General features: G+C 56.3%; 1 protein-coding gene across 3 annotated transcripts in view; it reads right to left on the bottom strand.

The window, feature by feature from the left end:
- The window catches only part of Cmip (c-Maf inducing protein), a 198,638-nt gene that overhangs the window by 16,231 nt on the left and 155,043 nt on the right, over positions 1–27,364 (bottom strand). For all 3 annotated transcript variants that reach the window (XM_076838962.2, XM_077105836.1, XM_077105837.1), the window contains 7 exons: positions 26,222–26,383; positions 21,682–21,723; positions 17,110–17,172; positions 14,208–14,288; positions 13,005–13,108; positions 11,715–11,819; positions 5,690–6,043 (listed from right to left, as the gene is read on the bottom strand). In XM_076838962.2, coding sequence (XP_076695077.1) covers positions 5,690–6,043; positions 11,715–11,819; positions 13,005–13,108; positions 14,208–14,288; positions 17,110–17,172; positions 21,682–21,723; positions 26,222–26,383 — 911 coding nt within the window. The remainder of the gene's footprint in view (positions 1–5,689; positions 6,044–11,714; positions 11,820–13,004; positions 13,109–14,207; positions 14,289–17,109; positions 17,173–21,681; positions 21,724–26,221; positions 26,384–27,364) is intronic.

Genomic DNA, 27,364 nt, shown 5'->3' with positions numbered 1-27,364 from the left:
GTGCTGGCCTGGGACTCGGCTGGTGCTTGGGAGAGATGACACAGCCTGGGGACTGTGGTTTACTTAGAGCAGAAGGGGACACTGATCAGTCTCCGTTCTGTGGAGCTGTGAGGATAGCCGAGAGCCTGTCTTGGGCCAGGGGCAAAGGGCTGGCACATGGGGGCAGAGGGATGACCAGGCCCCCCAAGCCTGACTGTTGTTCTTGGGACCCTGTGACTCCTTTACACTGGGAACACAATGTTTCTCAGCCTCTCTATGCTGACCTCCACCAGGAGCGGTTTTCCTAATCGCCTCCTCCCCACATACATTTTAACACTCTCTGTCTGCTGTCTGTGTGCCTTAGACAGAGTAGCAGACCTGTTTCCACCACCAAGGACAAACACTAGCTTCTGTGGATAATGCCTGGTTGAGAGACCCCCTGGATGAGGGATCTTCCTGCCCGGCCTTCCTCCAAACAAACCCACGATATAGTGGCAGCCTTTGGAACCTGGACCGTTCCCTTGAAGGTCCTGAGGAAAGGCCCAGATGTCGGACGCCTGGGAAAGAACTGCCGGGAGCCTGGTGGCCCAAGGTCAGTTGTAGCGGCGGTACTGGCTGACTTGTGCCAGGCGCACATTAGGTCCCGTGACCCTGAACACCAGGGGAGCTGGAGAGAGCAGTGGGAGGGAGCCTCAGCCATCTGAGAGGAGCAGAGCTGGCCTGCCACAGTGAATGCCTATGTGCCCTGCTGCCGTGGAACTTGGAGCCCAGAGGCCCCAGGGTTCAGGCGGGCACGTGCCTGTGCCCTCAGCTCTTTCTGGAGGAGGCATACACTTTTGCAGCTCGTTCGTCTTCCCTTCAAGATGCCCCTCTGCTCATTTCCTCTACCATCACTGCCTCATACTGTTTCCGGCAATCTACATGCGACCTCAGGCACAGCACTTCTAAGTGCCACGCTCTCTTCCAGAATTTTCCCGAGCGTCAGCTCGTGTGGTCCTCCTGCAACCCAGTCACACGGGGATTCCTGCCACCTACTGTGCAGACAGGCGCACTGTGATTAGAGAGCGTCAGCCCTGGCCGCGGTTCCAGCTGGGAAGAGCTGGGGTTTGCACCCAGGAGCCCAGCTCTGGCCTGGAGGAAGGCGACTCCCCGGGTCACAGAGGGCACTGACAAACTTTCCTTTCCCATTTTTTTTTTTTTTAAACTTTAAAAAGTAAAGTTAAGGAGCCAGGCCTTTCCTGGCTGAGGAAGAGAGAGGGTGGAAGGGAGGCAGCCCCCTGAAGGCTCCCGCAAGTGTCGGGCACCACGGTGTCACCAGGGCCAGGGCTGCCTTTAGAATTCCATCTCACAGGGTGAGAGAGGTGGAGACAGCTTACGAAGCTCACAGAGCTAATGGGGGCCTCAATGAGCCTTAGTGGGTGCCACACCTGGGTCTCCCCCTTTGGGATGCTCAGCTGGGTGTTCAGCCACCTGTCAATGACCAGCAACCTGGAGCTCTGAGCTGTTCCGTGACAAGACGCTCCCTGCCAGGCGGGCCTTCTTCTCATTCAGTGGGAGAACACTGCAGCCCCAGAGCAGCCTCGCTGCCCAGAGAGGCCCACAGTGAGGCACAGCAGAGGGCTGAATGGGGTACCATTGGTCCTTCTCCTGCTCCTCACTGGACACTCAGGCAATGTTCATGGGCTTTGTCCTGGGCCCGCTGTCCTGTCCAAACCCCACTGCACCTCAGTTTGCGAGGCCTCATATGACCCGGTTCCTCTCTTTCCTGCAGGGACTCCTCATGGGGTTGAGGAACATGGTGGTGGGGTCTCCAAAGAGCAGAGCTTCCCTGAGCAATACCTGATAGTCCCCTGTGATCCTGCCCAGTAAGGCCTCCCAGCCACCATAATACCCCAAGGCGTCTGCATTTCCCCTGAAGACCCTGAGGGTGGCGTTCTGTCCGGAGTAGCTACGGCCTGTCAAACCTCTTTAAAACCAGCCTTTGCACGGAGTGGCAGACAGCAGAAGCAAGAGGGTCAGGAAGCCCTCCGCAGGCTGTCTTCTCTCCCTGGACAGAAGTGCATCCCACTGCCATGGCCTGCCGAGTACCCACAGCTCCTCGCACGGCACCCCACCCCACAGGGCACTCAGTGTTACTGCTTTGGGCACTTGACAATCCTCAGGTTCTGAGGGACTGAGGCAAGGACCAGGCAGAATCCCTGACATTTGGCACAGAACCTGGCCAGCTGAAGGTGTGCCACCACCCTTTGATAAACAGGCAAGCCAGGTGTGGTGGCACACGCCTGTGAGCCCAGCAGCTCCGGAGGCTGAGACAGGAGGATGGGAGTTCAGAGCCAGACTCAGCAATGTCAAGGCACTAAGCAACTCAGTGAGACCCTGTCTCTAAATAAAATACAAAATAGGGCTGGGGAGGTGACTCAGTGGTCAAGTGCCCCTGAGTTCAACCCAGTTACTGACCCCCCCCAACAAAAAAGAATAAGCAAGCAGCTAAGTGTGAAAGGCCCATGAGACTACCCTCCAGAAGCCGCGGGCCTGCTCCCTGCCAGCTCCTTCCCTCACAGAAGCCAGCCGGCCTCCCCAGCGGGCCTTTGGCATCAATCCTGACGGCACTCCCGAGGGTCTCCAGGGATGATTTACGGCTTTGGTTACTTTGCAAAGTGTCCATTCTAACGATCCGGGGGCCTTCCTGTGGGAGCACACACAGCCACGACTCAGGGACTGTGCCTTTCTCACACTGTCCCCGCTCCTCTCTAGCTGCAGGGTGGGCTGTGCTGACCCACACTCCCAGGGACCAGCAGTGTCCTCTCCAGTGGACAGAGGGGGCCATGCTGGCCAAGGTTGAGTGCATACAGCCCCCTTCACCCCACCAAACCTTCAATTCCACACTAAGTCTACTTGACATTGAACTGTCCTTTGGGCAGCAATTCAGTGTTGCTGATGGCCATTCACCCTTATCAAGATCGGGAGGCCAGCACGGGACCCTCCCACATCCCCAGTTCTCACGAGAGCCCTCCTAGGCAGGCAGACACCTATTTCACAGCCAAGAAAACGGAGGCCCAGGCAGCCAAGAATGCTGCCACGGCCACACAGCAGAGAAGTCCCATGGCCGCGGCGCCCGACTGCCCATACGGCAATCAGGTGTCTGCTGAAGGTCGAACTGGTTCTTCTCCCTCAAAGCACTGTATTAAACCAAGGGTGCCTCTTACTGTGGCTGAAACAGACACTATGGCTGTGCTCACAAATTCCAGCGACTCCCATCTGCAGGTGCCACCTTGCGCCAATGGCTGCTATGCAGGGCACGAGCCGTCTCCTCCTTCTCTCACCAATGGCCAAGGTGGCCATGAGCACTGCACCTCTCAGCCCAGGAGCTGAGGCTCGGAGGCCCACCCACTTCACGAGGAGTACGTGACACACGGGAAGGGCATGGAGCCTGGGCTGGATGTACTTTCTCAGAGCGTCACACTTGCAGCCCTCTGAGGTGCGCAGCTGCTTGGCTGGAGCTGAAGTGGCCCACCAGGTTAAGAAAGAACGCTAGGAAATGAAGCCACCAGGCAAGCAGGGGACACTGTAGCATGCTCCCTGCTCCCCTTCAGAGACTTCTGAGAGTTTAACTCCACTCTGCAGGGGCCTCTGACCCGGCCTGCCCACCAGGAAACCCCGACCCCAGCCTGTGCCCTGGCAATGGCAATGGGGTAGGCAGGCCAACGCCTAGAGAACCGAGCCTTCTTCCCATGATGCGAAAAAGAAGGGAAAACCCAGCATGTGATGAAACCCAAGCCTTCAACACCAGGTGAGCTCCAGTCAGGACCCAGGAGGTCCAGGCCTGGAGTCCTCGAGGGGGCAGAAGGCAGCTGAGCAAGGCCACCTGGACCTGGGCTGGGGACCCTGCAGGACTCTGTCCTGCCTGGAGTACACTCTGGGCAGAGCGGGCAACTAGTAGCATTGGGAATGCCCTTGCTGGGGGTGTCCCTGGGTGTGGTGGTGCCCTCATGGGCTCTGTGAATGGCTGGACCCACATGGGAGGCTGCCACTGACCCTGGGGCCCCGCCTCTTCCTGGCCGAGGCCAACACGGGGGCAGAGGAGCTATTTGGGGATGCTGCCTCCATGTCCTCCATTAAACCACAGGAAGCCACTGTGTAACCACAAGCCCATGTGTGTGCACACACACGTGTGAGCATGCAGGGCTTCATCTTGTAGGTACCACAGTCCTTGCTGTGGAAGCAAGTGGCATCTGAGGCCCCTCCCTGCCACCTCACCAGCTGGCCAGGTGTCTGGAAGCTGGCCTCCCCTTCAAAGCCCTGGGCACACTCTAGGCAGCAACATGACCATGAGTTGGGGACAAGCAAATGCCACACTGTTGCATGACAAGAGGGTGTCAGGGAACCCTGCCCACACTGACAACAGCCCAGGTGCCTGGATCCTCCCCTGAGAGTGGCCCCTAGTGCCCCTGGTTTAGACAGGCACTGACTGTTGGTTCATATGTGCCGATGCAGCTGTGCCCGACCCCCCTGGGAAGCCCAGCAGCCACCACCAACTGCACCTGGACATGTAGGTCTGTGGCTCTGGCTCCACAAAGAGCAGGACAGAGCACTACTCTAAAGTAGGGGATTTGTGGGAGCCACCTGCTGGGTGTCTCCAGATATAAGCTGGTCCCTGGGCCACAGGCCTCAGCACAGGCCTAACCAATGGGCCATCCAGGTGCCCCAAACGTGGCTCCAGGGACCAAGCCCACGTTGCTTGAGAAGGGCTGGAGCTGGCAGAGTGAATGGTGGGGCTGGAAAGGCCCTTGAGGGCAAGGAACAAGCCTGCCCATTCCAGACTCATACAGCCAAGAGGGACAGAGACCAAAGAACACAGCTTGGAAGCAGTGCCACCCAGAGCAGACCAGAACCTCGCTCCTTCTCTAGGGCCCATCAGGAGCTCAGCCAGGACAAGGCCTGGACCTCAGCATGGTCCAGCAGAGCTGATGCCAAAGAGATGCTGCCCTTACAGAAGGCTCCTATGTGCACGGACCACACAAGGCACATGACCACAGCTACGTAGGCACACAGGCACAAACACACTACACATGCACACACACACACACGCGTGCGCGCACACACATGCACACATGCACACACTCTGCCACACACCAACACAAACACGCATGGCTCACACAAAACACAAACACCTGCTCACACACAATTGCACACATGCATACTCATGCACAACAAGGACAAGTGCCTAGACACACCCTTACTTGTGCATTTAACACTGAGACACTCACAGTAGGTCTCTATGGAGAAATCCATGTGAAGTCTACTCCCATACACACCATAGTCATGCAGACACACTCACAAGCTCAGAACAAACCCAAACCCAAACCAGAACGTGCAGAAATGTCCATGTAATCTCTCTCTCTCTCTCTCTCTCTCTCACACACACACACACACACACACACAGCCATGCATGCACTCTACATGCGTACATTCCCGGGCACACTCCTGTGTGTGCTCACAGACTCTGCTGTGTGAACTCACTCTGGTGTCTGTATACCCATGCCCAGCCACACTGACTGTGCACACTTCTCCAGACCCCAAGCAAGTGCGTGCACTCACACACATCCACCCTGCCTCACCTCACAGGTGGCATGTCAACAACTGTGGCTGAGCCCAGGGACAGAGGGGGCATCCCTTAGTCCCCCCCAGCAGCGGCTCACGGGGCACTCACAGCAGCTTGAGGATCTCCACGTAGCAGCCAAGCGTGCGGTCAGCCTGGGGACCTAGCTCGATGCTCATGGTGCTGCAGGCGGGGCTGACCATGAGGCAGTCGATGAGGTTGGGCTCGCTGTCGTTGCCCGCGCTGGCCGTCAGGGCTGGCTTGGCAGTGCTGGTGCGTTCCACCTCCACGTGGATCTCACTGGAGGCCACGACCACCGACTTGAGCCGCGCCTCGGACAGCGTGGCTTCCTGAGACACCAGGTCCGGGCTGGGGTGCAGAAGGCGCAGAGGTAAGGTGGGCTTCCGGTCGCAGGGCTGCTGACAGCCGTTCCGGATCTCCTTCAGGCTGGGGGAGTTGTCGCGGCTGGTGGAAGAGGAGGAGCAGGCAGGTGAGAACGGCCTGGCATGCTCGGAGGCAGGGGTCGCGGCAATTGGAGATGTCATTACGAGTGCTTATGATGCAGAAGGCACCAGGCTGCTAAGTGCCTCCCCAGTCCCCACGGCAAGGCCTGGAGGGAACACCGCCCTCATCCCTGCTCCAGGAACAGGGAGCAGCTCACTGACAGCCCTGCAGACAGGAAGCAGTGAATCTGGCTCCAGACCTGGCACAGAGTGGACTCAAAACACCTGTTGACCCTACAGACCCAGGGTCTCTGAGACAGCCACAGGCTCTGGGGCTCACCTCCACTGAATGCCTTCCCTGGTCCTCTCCTGCCAACGATTCTATGCCCACCCCCATCTTGAAGCCAGTGTCCTCCTGGGTCCCACTCCAGCGCCCACCCCAGCCAGGTGAGAGAGGCCAGCATCTGCCGTCTACCCAGGAGCCCACTTCAATGGCTCCCAAACCCCAGACTGCCCATCACACGTCCATCACAGCTGCCTGCCCAGGGTGTTACTAGAAGTAACATGGCATCATTAATGTCACATTTGTTTGGAAAATGTGGAGCCGAGTGGTAAAATCAGGCCTCTTCACAATAGGACTCGTCAGCACCTTGATCTGGTTAAAACCCCTCCTCTGAGTGTTTCCTAATGCACTCGGTTCCCACGGGGCGGTATAGCAGCAATGGGTATCCTGGGCTGGTGCCCACAGGCTGGCACTGTGCTGAGTGCTGCTACACAGATGCTCCAAACACTGGTGCCGAAAGTGTTCCCGAGGTCAAATGACCTCCCTGAGTCAAGGAAGCTGGGATTTGAAACTGGATCTCTCTGATACAAAGCCAGGCTCCTCCCACCAGGTTCTTCCAAGACCTCCTCAGACCCTGTGCAGGTGCCCTCCTGCAGGAAGTCTCCCTGGATTTCTTCCTCCCACTGAACTCTAAGCTACAGCTTTCGCCCTGGCTGGACACCAGGATCTCCCAGGGCACTTCAAACACCCCAAAGTCCAATTAGATCAGAACCTCCGGGTGAGGCCTGGACATGAGTCATTTTCCAGGAGTGTGTGGTCAAGGTTGAGATCCTCGCTCCACCTGACTGAGCGCTTGTCCAGGCCTCCCCAGGAGACCCTCCCGTGTATGTCCTGTGCCTCCCACGCATGTCCTTTGTGTCTCCCACGCATGTCCTTTGTGCCTCCCGCACTCTTGCACCTGTGCTCTGAGTAGCAGCACGGGGGGCCCTGTGCAAGACTCAGACTCCACGCACAGGGAAGGTCTGAATTCACCCAGCACCTGCCACAAGCCAGGGCTGAGCGGAGCCCACCAAGGGTGTTTAATAAACACGCTTTAAACTTTGCTGGGGGAAAAAACAATCCCTTGGCTACCGTCCAAGAACTCTGCGGTGGATGGAAAATTGTGTGTGGCCTGTGGCAGCCCTAATGTCTCCTTTGGTTCAGACCTAATTTGCCCCCCCCCCCCCCCATGCTCAGCGCTCCATGTCCTTTGCGTTGTTGGGCCCGGGAGTGGATTTTCAAGGCTGTTTGGCTCTGATGGGTGATTTTCCCGAGAGCCACGCTAACCTGGGTCGCGCTGTCTGTTCTTGTGCCTGTGAGTACATCATGTGCCACCGGAGCTCTGCGGAAGGCCTAGAGAACGCTGCAGCTTTATCTTGGAGGGACTGACCAATGGGGTGTGAGGGACGTGAGCCCAGGAACATCTCCCTGGAGATGAGCGTCTTGGGGTATCTGAAGGAACTGGCAACACTGGTGGGGACCCCGACTCCTCTGGGCTCTGAGGGGGTTCAGCTGTGCTGAGTAGGGAGTTGAGGCCAGCCTGGGGGGAGGTGGCAGAACCCATCGCACCCCCTCCCTGTTTCAGGAGCTGCCTGATGCCCCCCTCGTCTCCTCCAGCCCATCCTGCAGCCAGCAGCAGCGTGACCTGAACCTCTGGCACTGAGATCACACGAGGGCCTCCTTCACTTCCAACCTACACTGACTCTCCAGCCTTCTCAGAGTAGATCCTGCCAGTGAGACAGTGCTAAAGAGTGGTCCCCACCATGGCACGACTTTCAGAGCAGGGAGCCTGTCAGATCGGCACCCGAATCTGCTTTTAAAGACCACCCCCAGGAAAGTGTCAGTCGCGAAGGTCAAGAAGCTGAGCTCTGCAGGTCTGGCCACGCCTGGGCCTGCCTCCCTCTCCAGAGCCACTTTGTGCTGCTCGCTCTCTGCCCCACTCACACCAACTTCCTTGGATTCCTGCCCTGCAGAGCGCCTCTACCCTCCCTGCGAAGCAGCATCACCTGAGGAGTTGGGGATGCAGATTCCTGGGCACCCCACCACAAGAGCCGCCTCTAGGAATCTGCATCTGAAAGTGGCCGTCCAGGTGGTTCTGAGGTAGGGGCTCAAGGCCCACCCACAGAAAATACTGTGACCTCGGCAACTTCATCCACCCCTGCTGGGCCCTGTGTGCGCTTCTCCCTCTGCCTGGATCACCTGCTTCCTGCCTCTTGCCCTGCTGACAGCCGGGAGGTCTCGGCTTACACAGCACCTTCCTGAGGGGTCCTTCCTGGTCTCCCTGGAGCAGGGGCTCTCAGCTCTGGCGTGCAAGTCAAAGGACAAGCAAAAGCGCCAGACCACCCTGATTCTATCAGAACCGCAGGCAGTCCATGGGGCCCAGGGACCCTGTTCTTACTGCAGGATGCTGGTGACATCTAATAACCACTTCTGCAGGAAAAGGCACCCTGGCTTGCAGCATTTGCCAATTTCCACGGCCTCAGTATCCCTCCTGCAACTGCCCTCAAGTGACGTGGCATTGCTGGCCACAGGGCTGGGGAGCATGTCCCCTGAGGGCCTAAGTCAGCTGGGCCTAACTTGCCAGAGTCGGCAGAGGGAGTGACTCCTGGGCACAGAGGTAATTTCCACCCGTCTCCCCGTGCAAAATCACCCGGCCAGGGCTCTGCAATGGGACTCGCCTGGCATCTGGGGATAGAGAGCTGTCAGCTGTGTCCAGAAATTGCCAATTCCCCCCTGGGAGGAAAACTGAGGACACAAAGCAGCATGCAGGGTGCGGACTGTTTCCAGGAGCCTGGCAGCTACCTGCCACCATTCTGCAGCCTGCTGCCATAGTGAGTTTTGCCCAGCCTTGAGGGTATCCTTTGGGTCTGGCTTTTTGCACTTGGTATGATGCGCTCAGTGAGGTTCACTAGTTCGTTCATTCCTGCTACTATATATGGATCCTGGTGCAGTGCTCACAGCATCTGCCAATTTGTTTAGGACACAGTTTATTTATCTGTTCTGTTGTTGTGGTACATTTCAGTTGGGAAAGATTTCAGTCTGGGGCTGTTGGAAGCCATGCCACCACCAACATCCGCACACGTGTCTTTGGTGAATATACAGCACAGACAGGAGGGGAACCGCCAGCTCACAGGTCTGGCTCTGCTTTCCAGTTGTCTGAAACCTTCCAGGAGGCTGAGACCCCAGCCAGACTGCAATGGTGCCCCTCCTGCCCCATCTCTCACTGCCTTGATCAAACCATGCTGGACTGTGTTCACTGCCACTGCTGCTTCACCTGGGCAGCGTCAGCACCTGGCACGTGGTGGCCTCTGAACAAGTGCTGGGGAGGGGAGCAGGTGGGGCACTGGCAGGGCAGTTCCACTGAGCGGCAGCGTGCGCAGTGTCCAGCTCTGTTCCTTTTCTCTCTGACCTTCCCCTAGGTGTGAACTGGGAGAGATTTCCAGTCTCCTTGTCCTCTGCCTCCTGTTCCAGGTGCATTAAAGAGCCCTGCGTTCACCATTTTCTGCTCCTGACCCACTGCCACCTTAGCGCAGGTGTGCAAAGCACCCTGCAGGTCAGGTGAGTCAGGTGCCAGGACAGGAGCCTGGGGTGTCCTGTGCGCATCTGTGCCTCAGAGCTGGAGTCCGAGGCCAGGCAAGCGAACACCAGTGTGTACAGGGGAGCCTTGGGTGGCCGGGGGACTGTCTGACTTCCTTTTCTGTATTTTTTCTTTCTCTTCTTATCCATGCTGCAGTCCTTAGGACAGGCACTTGAGAACAACCAGCTTGTCCTCCACACCCTAGTCCCAGGGTCTGGTCACATTTGAACACCAGGACCTGGGGCTGAAGGCGTTAAGGACAGCAGCCTTTTAACGCTCTGCCTCAGGGACACCCCGGTTTACCAAGGCCCCTTTCCCACTCCTTCCTCTAACCCTCAAAGCTGGTGCTTGTTCTAGAAGTCCTGTCTGCCCAGGGCTTCTATTAGAGTGTGGATGTGAGGTGTCCCCTGAAAACTCACAGGGGACACAAGGCAAGAAGGTTCGGAGGAGAAATGATTGGGCTGTGAGAATCTTAGTCCAATCAGTGACTTCGTCCTGACAGGGATTGACTGAGTGGTAACTGGAGTGGTGGTGTGACCGCAGGAGGTGGGAACTGGGGTGTGCTTTGGGTATATATTTGTATCTGGCGAGTGGAGTCTCTCTGCTTCTGATGATGTGAGCGCTTCCCTCTCCACACTCTCCATGACATTCAGCCTCACCTCAAGCCCCAAGGAGTGGAGTCAGCCTTCCATGGACTAAGACCTCTGAAACAGTGAGCCCTCAAGTAAACCTTTCCTCCTCTGCAGCTGTTCTGGTGGAGTCCTTTAGTCACAGCAACGGAAAAGCTGACTAAAACAGTCTCTGTGACTCCGAGCGCTCTACTGCTTTTTCTTTGAGAAAAACCAAAGTCCACTCTGCTGCATCCCCAGCTACAGTGGGGCCGAGACACTGATTCCTAGGAGTTGTGCAGTGAACTGTCTGGACAACTGGGTGGCTGAAGCAGACACCATCATACACATGCCACATCTCCTCCAACGACCAGAGATCACTGCAGAAACTTCCTCGGGAACTCACGGTACCTGAGTGGGCCTACCCCAGGACTAGACCTCCACCAGCAAGGAAAGGGGCTTCAGAACGCCAGTGTCGGCCCTCAGGGGATGACTAACCTTGTCCTGCAGTGGTCACCTGCTTGTTAACTCAGCTGGACCAGCTGTCCCCTCTTCCCTGTCTCCTTCTACCTGCACTTGCATCTGCTTCCACCTGCATCTGGATCCAGGGTTAGCCCCTGGGGGATCTGATTCCAGGAAGAGGCCCTGCAGGACCTCCTCCGGTCCCCTGCTGCCCACCTGCTCTGCCTCACCTCGCGCACAGCCCTTCTTCCCAACTGACACAATCCTGCTGCTGACCGGTCTGCAGGATAGAACCCAGGCCTCAAAGGGCCAGGGGAGTGGTGACCACACTTAATCTCCAGCACCGAGAACCACGCCTGGCCTGAGACAGGTATCCAAAAAAAGCCAGAAGAGCCCTGTGCTCTCAAGGACAAGGCCGGGAACAGACCTCACTGTGAGCCCGAGCCACGTGCACACACCCACACACGTACACTCACACATGCGCACCCCCCGACGCTGCACACCAGCTGGTCAGAATCCTCAGCACACAACCTGGTTCCCAGAGCCGGTCACCTGGCAGCCCGCAGGTGCTGGCACAGACGCAGCGTTTGCCTTCTCAGCACCCTCCCAGGGCCATGCCCCCGTTGACACGCCCAGGGGACTTGGCAAACTTGAGTCCAGCCCAGCAGAAGCTATTCCACCTCCCTGGTGACCCCTCCCCCATGCCCCCCGGGGTGGCACTGACCTGTTGATGAATTCTTCGTAGCAGGAGTAGATGGCAGCCAGGCACACGGCCACCAGGTTGGGCAGGACCCGGGGGTGGGGACAGTGCCCTGTGGGGCCGTGCATGCTGGAAAAGAGTGGAAGGCAGGGTGAGCCAGCTGTGGGGGGCCAGGCTCAGGGATGCTCTAGTTGACCTGGTGGTGACACAGGTGGGCAGCAGAGGGCCAAGCTCTGGCTGCAACCTACAGACACAGGGTGCCTAGCAGAATCCAGCCGAGTGGCCTGGCACGCTCTCCCGGTGTCAGTGGCCGTCACATGAGGGAAACAGGCCCCTTCTCCAGAGTGACAATGAGCACCAACTTCCTGGTTCACAGAAAGACAGCACTGGTGCCTGCATGTCCCGGGGCAGCCACACCTGCACCTGCTGGTTCTGGAGTAGTCACACCTAACATTCCACTGTACTCTCAAAAGTGTACTTTTTTGGAAGAAAAAAATTTTATGGTCATCTGGGCTTGGCATGGATCTAGGACAGTCACTAAGCCTTCCCAAGACAGGCCTCACTTGGTGAAACTCCACTAACCATAAAGGGGGCTGTAGGGGAACCTGAGGTCCCCAGGGTTCTGGAAGAAGGACACAGTGCACTTGGGTTTGGAAACGCGCTGGAGGGTCAGGTGGGATACTTCAGAACTCTGCAGCTTCAGAACCGTTTTAACCACATTGAATTCCCACACTCACAGGGTGAAGTGGGTACTTGGGGTTTCATTTTAGAGATAAGGAAGCTAAAGTATGAAGAGAAAAGTGAAGGACAATACAAGAAAAGCAAGCGGGCAAAGCCTGAACCACAGAAATGGGCAAGAGCAAGAGCAGCCGGCTGCCTCTTGGTCGCGAGCGGGAGGTGGCCGTAAGTCCTGCTGACTCTCTAAGACCACCAGGGTAAGATCCTCTCTTAACCACCCAGTGGTACAGGGTTGAGGGACCTGGGGAGAAGGCAGCACTGCTTAGGACTTCCACCACTTCCCAAGTGCCTGCTGAGCAACATGTACCATGCTAGGGGCTGCCTCATGCAGATCTCAAGGCCCCTGCCCATACAGGAGGACATAGGATCAGAGAGGTTGGCACAGCGCTACCCCACAAGCAAGCAGCTCAGCCCACACAGGGCTGGGAGGATCTAGTGGAGTTCCTTGTAAAGATGAGGCAACAGGGCTACGGAACACCACCCAACTCCCCTGGGCGAGGTGGAATGGAGTGCTGGGGTCAAGAGGGAGGGAAGCCGGCTCTCAGGCCAGGGGAAGAAGCCAGACGGGGGACCTACCTCTGAATAAACTTCTTCACCACTTCCATCCCCGCGTTGAGTTCGTTCAAGGCGAGGATGTACTCCTGAGTAAAGAGCCTCAGTCGCGGGCACTTCCCAAAGTCCTGCACACAGAGCAGAGGGCGGGAGTTAGGGGGGCACCTTGGAGCGGGTGGGGTCCGGCTCTGCTGGAGTGCACAGAGGAACGGGAAGCCCCGCTTCTAGAAAGCTCGTGCACGGTTCAGCACAGTCACCTGGAGAACCAGCACTGCCCTGGCTCTCGCCTTTGATGACCCATGGCACAGGAGCTGTCAGGGCTCAGCCCCTCCTCTCTCTGCAGGACCATGTGGGACCTGCAGGGCTCAGCCAGCCTCCCACAGCCCCAGGAAGCTAGGTACACTTCTGTGGCCACCCGAGAGTCTTGGCCCCTGCTTTCTCTGAGCTGTGATCTGAGGCCCTCAGTCCAACCAAGCCAAGGTGCCTGGTGCAGGCATCGACTTGGGGAGGACTCTGGACTTGCTGGGGGTGTGGAAGAGATAAGTAGCACAGGACAAAGTAGCTCCCTGAGTCCCCAAACCACCACACTTGTAAGGAGACTCCTGCTCCTTCCCCAGAGTGAGGAAGTGACAGGTGGGAAGGTGGCCCACAAGCTGACAGTGCCCAGGTGCCTTAGGCTCCCCTCCTGTGTCAGCTTCTCATCTCCTGGGTTTGGATGGCTAGATGGTTTTTGAGCCTTCGGTTGGGATGTGTGTGAGGTTTTTCTTGAGGTGAGACTGGGGTGATGGGCTGCGGGGAGGGGTAAAGTGCACGGTTTCCATCACTTCATCTCAAGGTCCACGCGGTCAACAAGAGTCACTGCTGCTGACCTGGGTCACCAGGCTCTCCACCGTGGATCTGCTCTTTCCCCCACCACACTGCTCTTTGGGAGAAAGCTGCTTGACAGAGCCCAGAGTACAGGGTCACCCTCAGGTCCTGGAGTGCGTCCCCCCACCCCTGGGTCTGCTTTGCACAGAACGTGCCTCCTAAGCCAGTGCTGCTGCTGTTCTAACCAACTGTGAAGAGACTCTTCCTGTGGCCTTAATGGAAGAAAATCGAGGCAAGGAAAGTGGGTGCATGAAACTTCCAGCTCCTAGAACAGACTCCTGGACCACCCCATCCCCTAAATCTGTGGGAAGGCAGGAGGTTGGGAGGCTGGGGCACGGCGGCCGGGGGTCAGGAACTCACCATGTTATGCTTGAGGATTCTCTGGACCACGGGGGTGAACACCTCGATGACCACCATGGACCGGGGCCGCTCTCTGCAGTGCTGGGGAGAGAGGGTGGGTCAACTCAGCTGGAGCGTCCATACAGCCTGCAGCTTCCAGCGGGCCAGGGCCAGGGCACCCAGCTTATTTTTAAAAAGCCTTCAATTTTTACAGCAGTTTTAGGCTCATAGCAAAACCACAAGGAAGATGGCGAGATGTTCCATATGCACCCACCCACTCAACCGCACAGCTCCTGTCGACATCCCAAGGGCACGGCGATGCTTGTCCCTTGTCCCCGGCCTCGAAGCCACACTGCCTTGTCATTAGCACCCATAGTCCATCGTTGACACTAGGGTGCACCCTTGGCGTCCTACACTTTCTGGGATTGGATCAACGTGTAAGGACACGTACCCACCACAGCAGCAGCAGTCAGAGCAGGCTCACTGCCCTCAAAGTCCTCTGCGTCCTGCCTCCTCACCCTTCCCTCGCCCCAAGCCTGACAACGTCTCATCTCCCTTCTGTCTCAACAGCCTTGCTTTTCCCAGCACATCAAGATAGGTTGACACCCCGTCTTTGAAATGTAAGAGACCAGAAGTGTTTCCATTCTTTTTTTGGATTTTGGAATATTCGTATGTACATAATGAGACATCTTGTGGATGAGACCCAAGTCTAAATAGTCATCTGTGCTTCCTACCCGGTTACACACAGCCTGGAGGCCGTTCTGTAAGTTCTACAACATTGCTAGTGTGCCTGTGTTTTGACTGTGACCTGCCAGGTGAGGAGTTTTCCACTTGTAGCGTCACATCAGTGCTGGAGAAGATTTGGATTCTGCAGCATTTTCAGATCTCAAATTGGGGATCAGGGTTGCTGTGCCTGCAGCTGGAATCACACAGAGAGCAGCTTCTCCAGTTGATTTCTTTTATTTCTAATGCGCCTTTGTGGCTCGACAGCGCCTCTCTCTCTCTTTGTTTTTTAATATTTATTTTTTAGTTGGAGTTGGACACACATCTTTATTTCACTTATTTATTTTTATGTGGTGCCGAGGATCAAACCCAGGGTCTCACATGTGTGAGGTGAGCGCTCTACCACTGAGCCCCAGCCCAGCCCAACAGCTCCACTCTCTTTAATGCTGGGTATGAGCCCACTGAAGGGAGGCACCACTGATTTTTATTCATTTGTCCACTGAGGGTTCTCGGTTGCTTCTGAGTTTGAGCAGTTATGAATGAAGCTGCTATGAACAAATGTATGTAGATTTTTGTGTGGATAGAGTCGTTAGCTCATTTGGGTAAAAACCAAGGGGTGCCATGGCTTTTTTTTAGGGGGTAGGATTAAAAAAGTGTCATGGAATAGGGTCTCTGGTTAGCTTTTTGTTTCTATCTAAAAGTGTGAGACTGCTTCAGATGGTGCAGTCAAGGTCAAGGAATCCGCTCCAACAGGATTCTTATTTATTATATGACAAGACTCTTGCAGAACCAAGAGCCAGCACCCCTGGTCTGATGGACCTTGACGATCAGGTTCGACAACACCCAGGGAGCTGAAAATGCTCTGGCTTTAGCAATCCCAGCCGCTCTCCTTCAGCAGCATGGTGCATTTTCTGAACTGAAATGTAAGGCCTTCATGCTGAGCAGACCCCCACTCCACCGTCCTGCACACATTCATAACCCAGCTGGCCATGGAGGTGCTGAGCTGCCCACCCCTGGATGAGGACAATGGACCTGGGATATGAGAAACCAGGGCTTCCCTGGGAAACGAACACAGATGGACTTGGAAACCCAGAAGGGAGGCTGCCTGTGAGTCCAGACAGCTGCTTAGGCCAGGCTGCATCCCCGTAGCTTCCTGCTGGGCTCCCACCCCAAGGCTAAGTGGCTCAGCGGCTCACTGGGGTATGGCATCCTGAAAGGTGGCACCCTCCATTTTAGCACCTGTGGACTCCTGTCGGGTTCTGGGCCCTCAGACGCACCCCAGCACTTCAGGCCTGCAGAGGTGTGCGTGTCTGGAAAGGATCTCTTGCTGCAGAGGCAGGTTGAAGACAAAGGCCCGGTCACATCTCCCTTTCCAACCCTACCCTTGACACACAGAGCACTCCCTGGCTGGGGCTGAGCGCCCAGTGTACCCCTCCTCCCCTGGTGCCTGTTCTGCGGCCTCTCCAGCTTGTCTCATGAGTGGACATAGCAACTGCACCTCCCTTAAGGGCAGCACATGACCATGGAAGGGGCAGAGGCCAACCTCATGTGCCCAGGGAGACAGGGCAGGAAGGAGGATGGGAAGCAAGGGAGTGGGGGTGGGGAAGCTCTAGGGAGGAGACAGAACCAGGCCAAGCACATAGTAAAGAGCAGACAGGCGTGTGGGCTAGTGCCGCCTCCAGCATGTGCCCGATCACTGGGAATGCAGGAGGCCTGGCCCTGGTGCTGCTGGGCATTGCTGCTTGAGTCCTGCTGCGAGGCTGGCTCTGTGTCCCTGGGAATGGACGCCTGGCTCCAAGGCTCCCCTGGGCTAACCTGGAACACTTCGCCAGCTTCCCCTGCCTAGGGAAAGCCCCACGGCTGGCCCCTATCGTGGGCCAGCTGGTGCCTGGAGGAGCCTCGGCTAAGAATAACCCAGCTCTGACGTCAGGAGCCCAGAAAATCTCTGCAAACTGCTTCCCAAGACAGCCAGGGAGTTATTCCAAAGAAAACCCAGATGCTCGTCCCTGACCCCTGCCCTGGGACCCTGTTCTAACTTGTCACCTGTGTGGCAGAGGGGCTGTAGTCCTAAGGACAGGTGCCCTTTATGTCCTCTGCCTGTATCTGGGACCCTGGCCCCAGGCTGGAGGGCCTGGGTTTTCAGCTATTTTGTGTAAACCACCCCTACCGTGTGGACAGCCCCTCCTCAGCAACACCATACCTTGCAAAAGAATTCACAGAGGTCTGGAGGGGGATGGTTGTTTTCCAGCAGAGGAGCGATGGCCTGAAAGACAAGGAGCAAGTTTCAGCTGGACGGACTGTGTGGCAGCCCGGGTGGGGCTGGGCCAGACTCCTACAGGAGAGGTGGCCTGACAGGGGAGCAGCCTTCTGCCGTCCTCGGGCAGAAAAAGCCCATTTTCTGATCTGCGGACCACAGCTCCCTCCAGAGGCTCAGAAAGCCCTGGTCTGTTCCCCTGGGAATAACACATACACAACACACACGATGGTGTGTATAAATTTAGGGGCTGCATGGCCTGCTGCCACCCACCGTGTCCCCTTCAGACCCATACCCTGGAATTGCACACAGGACATCAGAGTGGGCAGGTACCTCGCCACTTTAGGCAAGGGACTGAGCACCCTCAGGTTCTGGTTTCTGTGGTGGGTGCTGGAATGAACCCCCCACAGGTGCCAAGGGACAAGCACACAGGCTGGGGGCACAGCCCCAAGTACAAACCCTAACTCTGACGCTTGCTGGGTGTGGCCATAGAACAAGTTGCCTCGCCTCTTATGACCCTCAGTTTCCCACTTGGAAAGGGGCCTAGAGTCACCTCAAGGGTCACCTGCAGGTCAGCTCGAGCGGGGCTCCAGTCTTCACTGGTGGGCCCGCCTTGTGCACCATGGAGCCTAGACTCACCAGCGGCTAGGAGCGCCCTTCCTAGTGGTGACCATCTAGTGTTCCAGGGCACACCTCTTAGCAAGCCTTCTGAGGCTAGCTGTGTGACCGGGTCGGCTTGCTCCAGGGATCATTAGGGAAAGGGGAGTAGACTGGCACTGACTGATGAGCTATTCAGGCAGGCATACCCCTGGCCACTGCAGGGGAGGGCCCTGCTTCCCAGCACCAGCCACAGGCTCACAGAGCCGGGCCCAGGCACGAGTCTTCTTGGCTAGGGTGGCCCAGGTATGGAAAGTTCTGCTGGAGGCAGTGGGCTCCTAGCCTTCTGCAAGGGGTGAGCCCCGCCTGTCACGATCCCCACCACCATGCAAACCAACCACTTCACAGTACTGAAGTACTGACCGTGACAACATCAACACTCATGACACTGAACCTGGTTGGGCCACTGCACAGCGTCACTGTCTGCTGGGAGGTGGGTGTCAGCATGCCCTCCTTTCTCAGGTGGGGAAGCAGGTCAGAGATAAAGTCAGAGGGCCAAGGTGCACAGTTGAGAAAGAGGCAGAGACAGGAGGAAATGACATCTGTGACCCCAGAGCCTGCTGTGCCCCAGGTGGGGGAAGGCTCCACTGTTCAGACTGAGCTCTGGGACCAGTTGGGGAGAAGGGACCTTGGGCAGGGAAGTCCCCTCTTTTGGATAACAATTAGCCAGCCTGCCAGGGGCGAGAGTGACTAGCTGTACCCTTCCACTGTCTGCCAGGGGCAGTTTGGTGCTTCCACCGCCGCCGTTATTCTACTTCATCCTGATGACAAACTCATGAGGTCCAGTGGTGGTTTCATTTGTACAGCTGAAGAGAGGACCAGGGAGTTATCAGGCTTGATCTGGTCACTGAATGATAATTTTTACATGTATCACTAATACAAAGGGTTCTGTTCTTAGCAGAACTTTTCGACAAGCCTGTGCCCCTGTTCAGCCTGGTACTGCATTAACTCACAGGATCCCCCAGGGGCCCGTAGAAGGGCACCAATATGTCCTTTTCACAGACGAGGAGACTGAGGCTTAGAGCATGAAGTTGGCTGGAAATGACTGAGGCATTTAGAAAGAATGGGGAAGACCTGGGGTGAGTTAGCCCTCCAGGGGATCCCTAGCACACCTGGAGGCCTCTCTGTCCAGAAAGGGTGTTACTGGCCTCCAGTGGGTTAAGGCTGGAAATACGGCTGACCACTCAGCAATACACATAAGAGCCCTCCAAAGAATGATCCTTCCTCAGATGTCACCTGAGCTTTGGTAGGAAACTCTGGGGCAGGTCCTATAAAACCAGGAAGAAACTGGAAGACATTTCAGGTGAAAAACCAAATGCACAACACCCTGTAACATCATGGATGCTAAAAATAAGAAGCCACGTGGACTCTGGCTGCTGGGGTGTCCACCTGAGAAGGGGATCTCTAAGGAGGGCTCAGGCTGGGCGCCTTCTGTTCTACAGTGAGAACACACTCGGACGGCGCTGCCACATTCAAGACTCAGCCACCACTCAGAGTTGTGGCCTCCACGTCTCAGGATTCAACCAACTGTGGACCAAAAGTATTTTGAATAAAACTGTGCCAGTACTGAGCATATATAGGATTTTTCTTGCTATTATTCCTAGACAAGAGCACAGCAACTGTTTGCAGAGCATTAATGCGGCGGCATCAGAGGCTCTGGATTGCCCAGAGCCCACTCCAAATGTGCGGGAGGGTGCACCTCGCACTGCAAATGCCACACTATTCCACATGGGGTGTGAGCCGCATCATCACCCTCAGGGCTCTGGAATCAATACCCCAGATACCAAGAGTTGACTGTATTTTAAAAAAAATTAGAAGTTCTTCTGTTGCTCCCCCAAGGCCACAGCCATGTCTGGACCTGGCAGTGAACTTGAGCCCACACTGGGTGCGGGGCTGCCGTCTTCATTGACAGGCCGAGTGCCGCACAGTTGAGCAGGACTCTGGCGGGGCCTGGAGGCCAGGCAAGCTTGCGCGGTGACACCCAGCTGTGACCGCCAATGGCTCCTGTGGCTCAGATGCCTGGCCGATGGAATGAAGGAAATCAGCCCACGCTATGGGGGACTGGTACAGAGAATCACCTCGCACACTGGAGGACAGCTGCCCAAAGGCCAACATGATAAAGTAACTTGGGCTGGACAGAGTTGCGGGAGATTCATGGTCACAGTGACAGCGAAAGCCATGGTAATAAGGAATACTGAAAGGGAGGCTGCAGAACACAGGGCAAGGGCTAGGCCTGCCACAAAGCTCTTCCCTGTTCAGAGGCATCCTGCAGTGGGGAGGCTCAGCCAAATTAGCCGGATAAATGCAGCTGGGGCTCTCACATCCAGACTTCTCCCCCAGGCTCCTCAGGAACACAAAGGCTTCACCCGCCTCCCAGCTGTGGTGCTCAGGAGAGCACAGGGAGAGGAAGCTGCCACCTCCTTCCCCGGAACTCACTGCCCCTCCAGGTCCTGTGCTGGCCAGTCCCACCCGCTGCCCCTCCGCATGCTGATCCCCGCCTGACTGCCTGTCTCTGTTGCCCTGATGCTCCCCAGTCCATCTTTCAAGACTCAGCCTGCCCCCTCCCGGAAGCCCTCTGTTCTCTTCCCCCCAGCACCCTCCCTGATAGAGGAGGTTCATCGACCCCCTCGCGCTCCCCTAACACCCAGAACAAGCTGCAGCTCTTGACCTGCCAGGTGCTCAACATCACACCCTCACTGGCCAGCCATCTCCCGCGGAGCTCTTGATCTGCACAACAGCGGGTCTGGCACACTCTGTAAAGGCACCCATTAACTGACGCTCCACTAGGAAAAGGCGGAGGATGACTGGGGCTGCCAGGTCGCTCTTCCCCTATTCTGGAGAGAGAAGGCACAGGGATTCCAGCAAACACCCACCAAGCACCTCCTATGTGCCAGGAGCTCCTAAGACCCTGATTCAGTTCAGGGGGCACAGCGCCTGAGACACTGCTCTCCTGGGACAGGCTACAGCCACAGGACCCCCTGGGCCAGTTAGTTCCAGGTTCTCTCAGGACACACAAAGCTCTGTCTCTTGCTTCTGTTTCAGGTTCTGTCTCCCAGATGCTTTATAGGCAGCAGTGCCGAGGCTCCCAGAAATCCGCCATGCTACTTTAAACCCGAGCCCTTGCACATTCTGTCGACTCTTCCAGGTGCCTTCACTGCCTTCTGCCATCTGTAAAACTCCTACTGATCCTGCAAAACACACCACTGCCTCCAGGAAGCATCCTGGCTCCTCTCCCAGGTGGGGCTGTCACCCAACCCTCCACACCCCTTGTCTATCTTGTGGTGGTCACATCTGTCCTGTAACAGACCATGAGCTCCATGGGAGCAGGGCCATCTCAGTCCCTGGGGATTCAAATACAGCGCTTTGTGTGCAGTAGGTGCAATTCCACCTCTTCCTTCTCCCTAGTGAGAGCCACATTTCAATAGCTTAAAATCGCCCAGGTAGGTAATTTACTCCCAGTGGTGCATAGATCATTATTGAGCCCCAGAAAATCCCATCTTACTTTAAACATGATAGGGATTACACCCCAGTTCTATCTGCAGACTAACTAGAAGACAGGCTCTGGGGTAAGAAAGAGATCGTTGACCTTTCTGCTCACATGGTGATGGCCGTGCATAAACACGCCTCTGCCACCTCCCGCCCTCACCTCCTGCAGCAGACCCGGGCACAAACATGAAGTGTGCTGATCACCCAGCCTGCTGCGGCCCAGAGGGGCTCAGAAGTGCACAAGGGCGGGATGGCAGGAGCTTGGCTTGATGGAAAAGACAGACCAAGCAAAGGAGGTCGGAGCTCTCGTGCTTCCCGAAGGATCTCAGACTGGCTCTGGGAGGAGGGCAGAGGGTGATGTCGGGAGGAACTTACCACAATGATGTTCTCATGCTCCTGGGTGGTCAAGTTTGTGTTCTAAAGGAGAGAATGGAGAAAGAAGGAGGAAAACAACATTAAGAAATGAATATATTTGGATTTCAAAGGTCCACAGAGTCTCAAGTCCTTCAAGGGTGGCTGTCACTTTTTCTTTTGTTTTGCGGGGCAGGGACTGGAACCCAGGGCCTCGCGCATGCCAGGCAAGCCCTCTGCCGCCTGCCGAGCTACCTCCCCAGCCCAGCCGTCTCTTCCTAATTCCAGAGATCAGAACACCCCCATGGCGGGGCTCAGAATGGGAGAAGTCCAGGGAGGACGTGACAGAGGACCGAGTCCGCGTCCGTGTTTCACAACCACGTGGCCTGGAGGATGGTTAGCTCTCCATGAGACTCAAGTTTCCAGGGGGCAAGTGGGGATCCTGCTAAGCACACCTCCTGAGGCTGCCGTGAGAGGATGTGGCGCTTGTGACAGCGACGCTGCCTAGAGCCGGAAGGCAGGTTGGGACACAGAGAAGCACCTTCTGTGAGTCTCAACTCAGTGCCTGGCAGTCTTTCAGAGCAACATATACTTTGTTTGTTTGTTTGTTTACCAAGTATTGAACCCAGTGCTTAACCTATGAACTACATTCCCAACCCTTTTTTTTCAGACAGAGGATCTCTCTAAGTTGCTTAGAGCCTTGCTAATTTGCTGAGGCTGACTTTAAACTTTCGATCCTCCTGCCTCAGCCTCCCGAGCCGCTGGGATTACAGGTGTGCACATGCCCAGCAACACACATTATTTCAGTAGTTCTCAAACTAGGTTCCCAAGAAACACTAGTGTGCCATGAGTGTGCTCAAGAGGTTTTAGCTAAGTTAATTCTAGCAGTTGAATTAGAAAAGCAAAATAAAGTTGAAAGTTTTAAACTCGCTGAAATTTTAGTTTCATCCTCTCTGATCTGCATCTGTGAAACAATCGTGTACCTGCCATCCTGAGTGTGAACCAGGAAAGGGTAAAACTCAAGGCAGCCACTATTTTCTTTTTGGCAAAATTGTGGTGTGTCCTGTATTGTGAGTCTGTTCTGGTGTCCAGCGGCTTCCCTGGTGTCCACTCAGATTTCCCAACAGGTCCCCATCCGCTGCTCATAAACCAACTATCCATCTGAGCAGTGAGGCAAGATGGACGGCCCTGGCATTCCAGAGGTTTAAGGTGTACAGAGCTCTGAACCGGCTCCCACCAGCTAAGGTGGAGGACAGCCTGCAGGAAGGGGGTTCGCTTCTGCCAGGGATACGAGGGAGGCCAGGCCCAGGATCGAGACAGCCTGACTGGAGAGGGCTGACTGTGAGACCAGGAGCTGGGAACACACACGGAAGCTTTTTGGATTCTAACCCCTTTCCTCCTTTTGTGGGCGCAATGGAGTCTGGGCAGCCTGTTTATGGTATAGTTAAGTATGGGTCATTTTTAGCTGGGAAAAGACAGCCTGGCTGTCTCTTCCTGTGACGAGCTTGCCAGTGTCCCAGTCTGTGTGAGAGTTCTGCTGATCTTGCTTTATCAGGACAGGTTCTCCTTCTACCTGGCAGACTGAGAGCTACCCAGGACTTGCAGAGGTGCTTACGTAACAGTGATGTGATTGGAACCTGCCTGTCCCGACTGGTAAGCCTTCATTTCCAGCCACTGAGCTTAGCGGTCACCAATCCAGGGCTGGGCTCCATATTTCAGGCTACCAAGGGCAACTACAGCCCTCTCCAGGAAGTCTGCGGTGACTCTGGATGCCATTCCCTGCAACCCAGTCACAGAGCAGCCCATGCAGCCTGCAGGGAAAATTCCCTCCTCCAGGGCCATTGCCACTCCAGGAGAAAAGAGCTCACTGAAGCCACCACCCTGGAGGGAGCACTTCGATCCCAAGCTAAGTGGCCACTCCACACTGACAACAGAGGCCCAGGAGGCTGGAGACGCCTGGCTTTGTTTTGCTGGTGGATGAATAATTCTTGGTCAGAACTGTCTGCTACCTTATAGCACCTGTCTCTCCAGAGCCTTCCATCTTCTGGCCAGTGTGGCAGTGCCGAAGCGTCTCCAAAGGAGGGCTTAGGGACAGCTTGAGTGAGGAGAGCACAGGCAGAATGCACCCATGCACTCCAACCCAAAGGCCCTCCCGGCCACCCTGTCTGGACACCTGGCTGAGGTGTGTACGGAGTCCAGATCACAGCCAACTCACAGACACTGAAAATGTGACCCTTGCCTAAAGGCACCCTGGACATCAGGCTTAGTGCCAGGGTTTTACGTGCACTGGATCCTCAATTCTGCGACACGGGTACTTGTCTCAGCCCCAACTTACAGGTGAAACCCTGGGCTCAGAGAGGTCTAATAACTTGTCCAAAGCCAGCAGGCTACTGCTGGGGTGGGATCAGCTCTCCTGACTTCACAGCTCACAGCCGAACCGCTCTCCTGTGTAGTCACGTCTCCCCAGCCCAGGTCTATGTGACATTTATGTGCCAGAGCATGATTCTAGCAATCAGGCTGAACTGGGAAGGATGTGGCCTGCCACCTCGCTGAGTGAGCCATCCTGTGGAGCTACAGTTTCCTCCTCTGTTCACTTTAACACTCGCCTGGCAGGGCCCTGGAGATTCCGGTAGGTCTGAGGGCCTGTCAAAGTGGCCACCACAGACTATATGCCCAACACAACGTTAACGCCCCTCAGAGAACGCTAAACCTTCTAGGGGGGGAGGCTGAGCCCATCTGCCTGAGAGGATGCCAGCCCTGCCCCTTGCCATGGGGGACACTGATCCCGGCCTGACACACAGTAGGTGTGCGGCACGTGGAAGTGTCTTTCACTTTCTTCCTTTAAATATTCTTATCCCTCTACTTGGGGGTCAGCAGACTCAGAAAGGTTGCCTTAAAGCCCAAGAGGAGCTGGCCACAGTGGCTACACCTGTGATCCCACTTGGGAGGCTGCGGTAGGAGGACCAAAGGTTCAAGACCACCTGAGCAAGATTCTGTCTCAAAATAAAAAAAATAAAAGGACTGGGAACGTAGCTCAATGGTAGAGGGTTCAAGCCAGTACCACAAAAATAAAAATAAAGCAAACAAATAAATGAATAAATAAAATAAGTCCCAAGAGGGTGGAAGGCCAAGGGGCATGTGGCTGCTGGGAACACGCCTGAGGTGGGCTGGAACGCAGCCAGAGCGGGCAGAGAGCCCGCCTGCCACCCTCGCTCATCAGGACGATGGGCCTAGCTAATCTAATTTGATGGTGGTGTCGTGGTCCAGCCTGGTGAGGCTGGAGGGCTGGGCAATGTGGCCTCCAGTCAGAGCCAGGCAGCCTCCACCACTGGGCTGAGCGGGTCACTCGGTGCCCTGGCCTCAGGCCACGGTCAGGGAGAACGTGAGTGCAGTAGGAGAAGCTGTACGTGTGGCCGTCGGCTTTGGCCTGGCTTATGGAAGGTGAGCTGTTCTCCCCTCTCTGAAGAAGTGTGAATGCAAGGCTGGCACTGGGCACGTGGTCTGGGAACTCAAGACCGTGTTGGCAATTCATTTCTGAGCCTGACTTTCCCCTTCTGCAGAGCAAGGCTGTCCCTCACCTGAGGACATGGCTGTGCCCTCCCCCTGCGCCATCTCTGCTACCCACTCTCTACCTCCCAGCCCACCTCCTCCCAGCGAGGGACCCTCCGTTCAGCACTGCAGAGGCTCCTAACCAAGGGGCAGCAGCCTGGGCCTGCAGGGTGGGCAGCAGGACAGAGGGCAGAGGGTGCAGGAAGCTCACCAGGAGCTTGCAGCAGTGACCCAGGAGGGAGGGGGCCAGGGGACCACTCTGCTGGCTGTGATTCGTTCGACGCTGGGGTCATCAACTGCAGTGTGTCCAAGGGCCAGGCAGGTCAGGCACACACACTGATGTCTGTAAGCTCAGAACAGCACTGGCTCCCACGTGCTCCCTCCTGAGCTCTGGCAGGACTGACCCATGATCACCCGGGCTCAATGGCACTCCAGGCCCACAACAGACCCTGGCAGGTGCACACGCTCCCAGTGTAGGGCTGTCAGTGGGCCGAGGCACCAGGCTGCTGAGTCACCAGTGACAGCCCCAAACTGCAGCTGACTTTCTGGTCGTTTTTAAAGAAAACCTGGAAATTCTCATTTTGTTGTGAAATCTGATTTTAAACCTTTAGTGAGCTAAATGAAGCCTATCAGGAGGCTGAGTGGGTGACGGGGTAGAAAGCTGACAGAGGCCAGGAGGAGTGACCAGGGGGGCCGCAGGCACGTCACCCTCAGGAATGACCAGGTTTCCAAAGCCAGCACCTTTCACTGCCACCAGCCTAGGCTGAGTCTGCTCTGGGGGGCTGGCAGGGGCAGCAGCTCCTCCCTCCTCCTGCTACACTCCCTGCGTGGAAGTAGCTGGACCAACACCCAGGACCATAGGGTGGGAGCCGCTCACTCCCTCTGCAACAGGAGAGGACGCGCCTCGGAGCAGCCATGGCGTCCGCTTCTGGGACTGGGCTGGTGCTCAGCGGAGGTGAGGCAAATGGCTTACAAGGGGACAGGGGTGCAAAATCAAGCCAGGGGAGCATCTTACTTCTGAGAGCAGTTTTGAGACAATTTCCAGTGGGGCTTGGTTGATGGAGTCATCCTGCAGGGGGGATGTGAGGGCCATGTCCACCAGCGTCCGAATCTCCTTCAAGACAACTTCCCAACGGCTTGGGTGACTCAGGACTTTCTTGTATTTGTAAATCTTTTTCTGGGTGGGAGAGAGAAAGAGACAGCACATCACTGAACTGAGGAGGGCAGAAGACACAAGCTGATCAAAGAATCCGAGCATTAGACTGCGCAAAGACCCTTGGGTGGTCAGCTGATCAAAGAATCCGAGCATTAGACTGCGCAAAGACCCTTGGGAGGGACCACCCTCCCCATAACGAGGGGACACCTGAAGAAAGGTGACCAGGCACGCCTGCAGACAGTCAGCTCCAACACTGGAAGAGCATTTCCCACATTGTTCCCACAATTTTAAAACGGCCCACGAAGGGGCTTTCTTTGAGTCAAAGGCACTGCTTCTGCAGATCCTAGGAGGTCCCTGGACAGTGGTGTTCAGCCACAGAACATGACAGCCCGGATGAGGGCCAGGACTTTGAGCCCAGTCAGGCGGGGCCGAGTCCGAGGCTGAGCATCCACCTGGAGAGAGACAGGAGCAGCTCACCTCTGCTCAGCACCAGCTCCCAAGGCCAGAGTGGCTGGGTGGGGGCTGCTGCCTGCACCTGAGGCAGAGTCGGTTCCGCCCTCTGACATCATGGAAACAGCGTGTGTGGCGGAGGTCCCAGCCGAGCGCTCCCTCCACACCGTCTCCACGGCGGCCTGCCCCACTGCCCGCTTGCCTGGAGTCTGCCTGGATGAACTCCTTCATTAAGCGCTCCACTCCTTGGGGAAAGCCTAATTTTAGTGTCACTGAGCCAGCAACCAGCTGGGGTGACTTGTCACGGTTTCTGAGACAAAGTCTGAATGGGAGAAAGGGGAAGGAGCGGGGAAGGGTCCCCTACTGATAGAGGCTCCAACAGAAGCTAGCAGGCCACAGGGTCTGAGGACACAGTATCAGCAAGAAAGTATTGGGAACATGCTCCATGTCACGAACAGCCGGCACTGGGCACGGCGTCCCCAGGACAGGCGCCCCTTCTATAAACTGGGCATGAAGATGCCTCTCAGGCCTTTCAGTGTGTAACCCATGTAA

The sequence above is a fragment of the Callospermophilus lateralis genome, chromosome 18, assembly GCF_048772815.1.
Source record: "Callospermophilus lateralis isolate mCalLat2 chromosome 18, mCalLat2.hap1, whole genome shotgun sequence".
In the NCBI taxonomy this organism is placed as follows: Eukaryota; Metazoa; Chordata; class Mammalia; order Rodentia; family Sciuridae; genus Callospermophilus; species Callospermophilus lateralis.
Note: the sequence above shows the minus strand (reverse complement) of the source record. Positions and strands in the feature narration are given on the sequence as shown.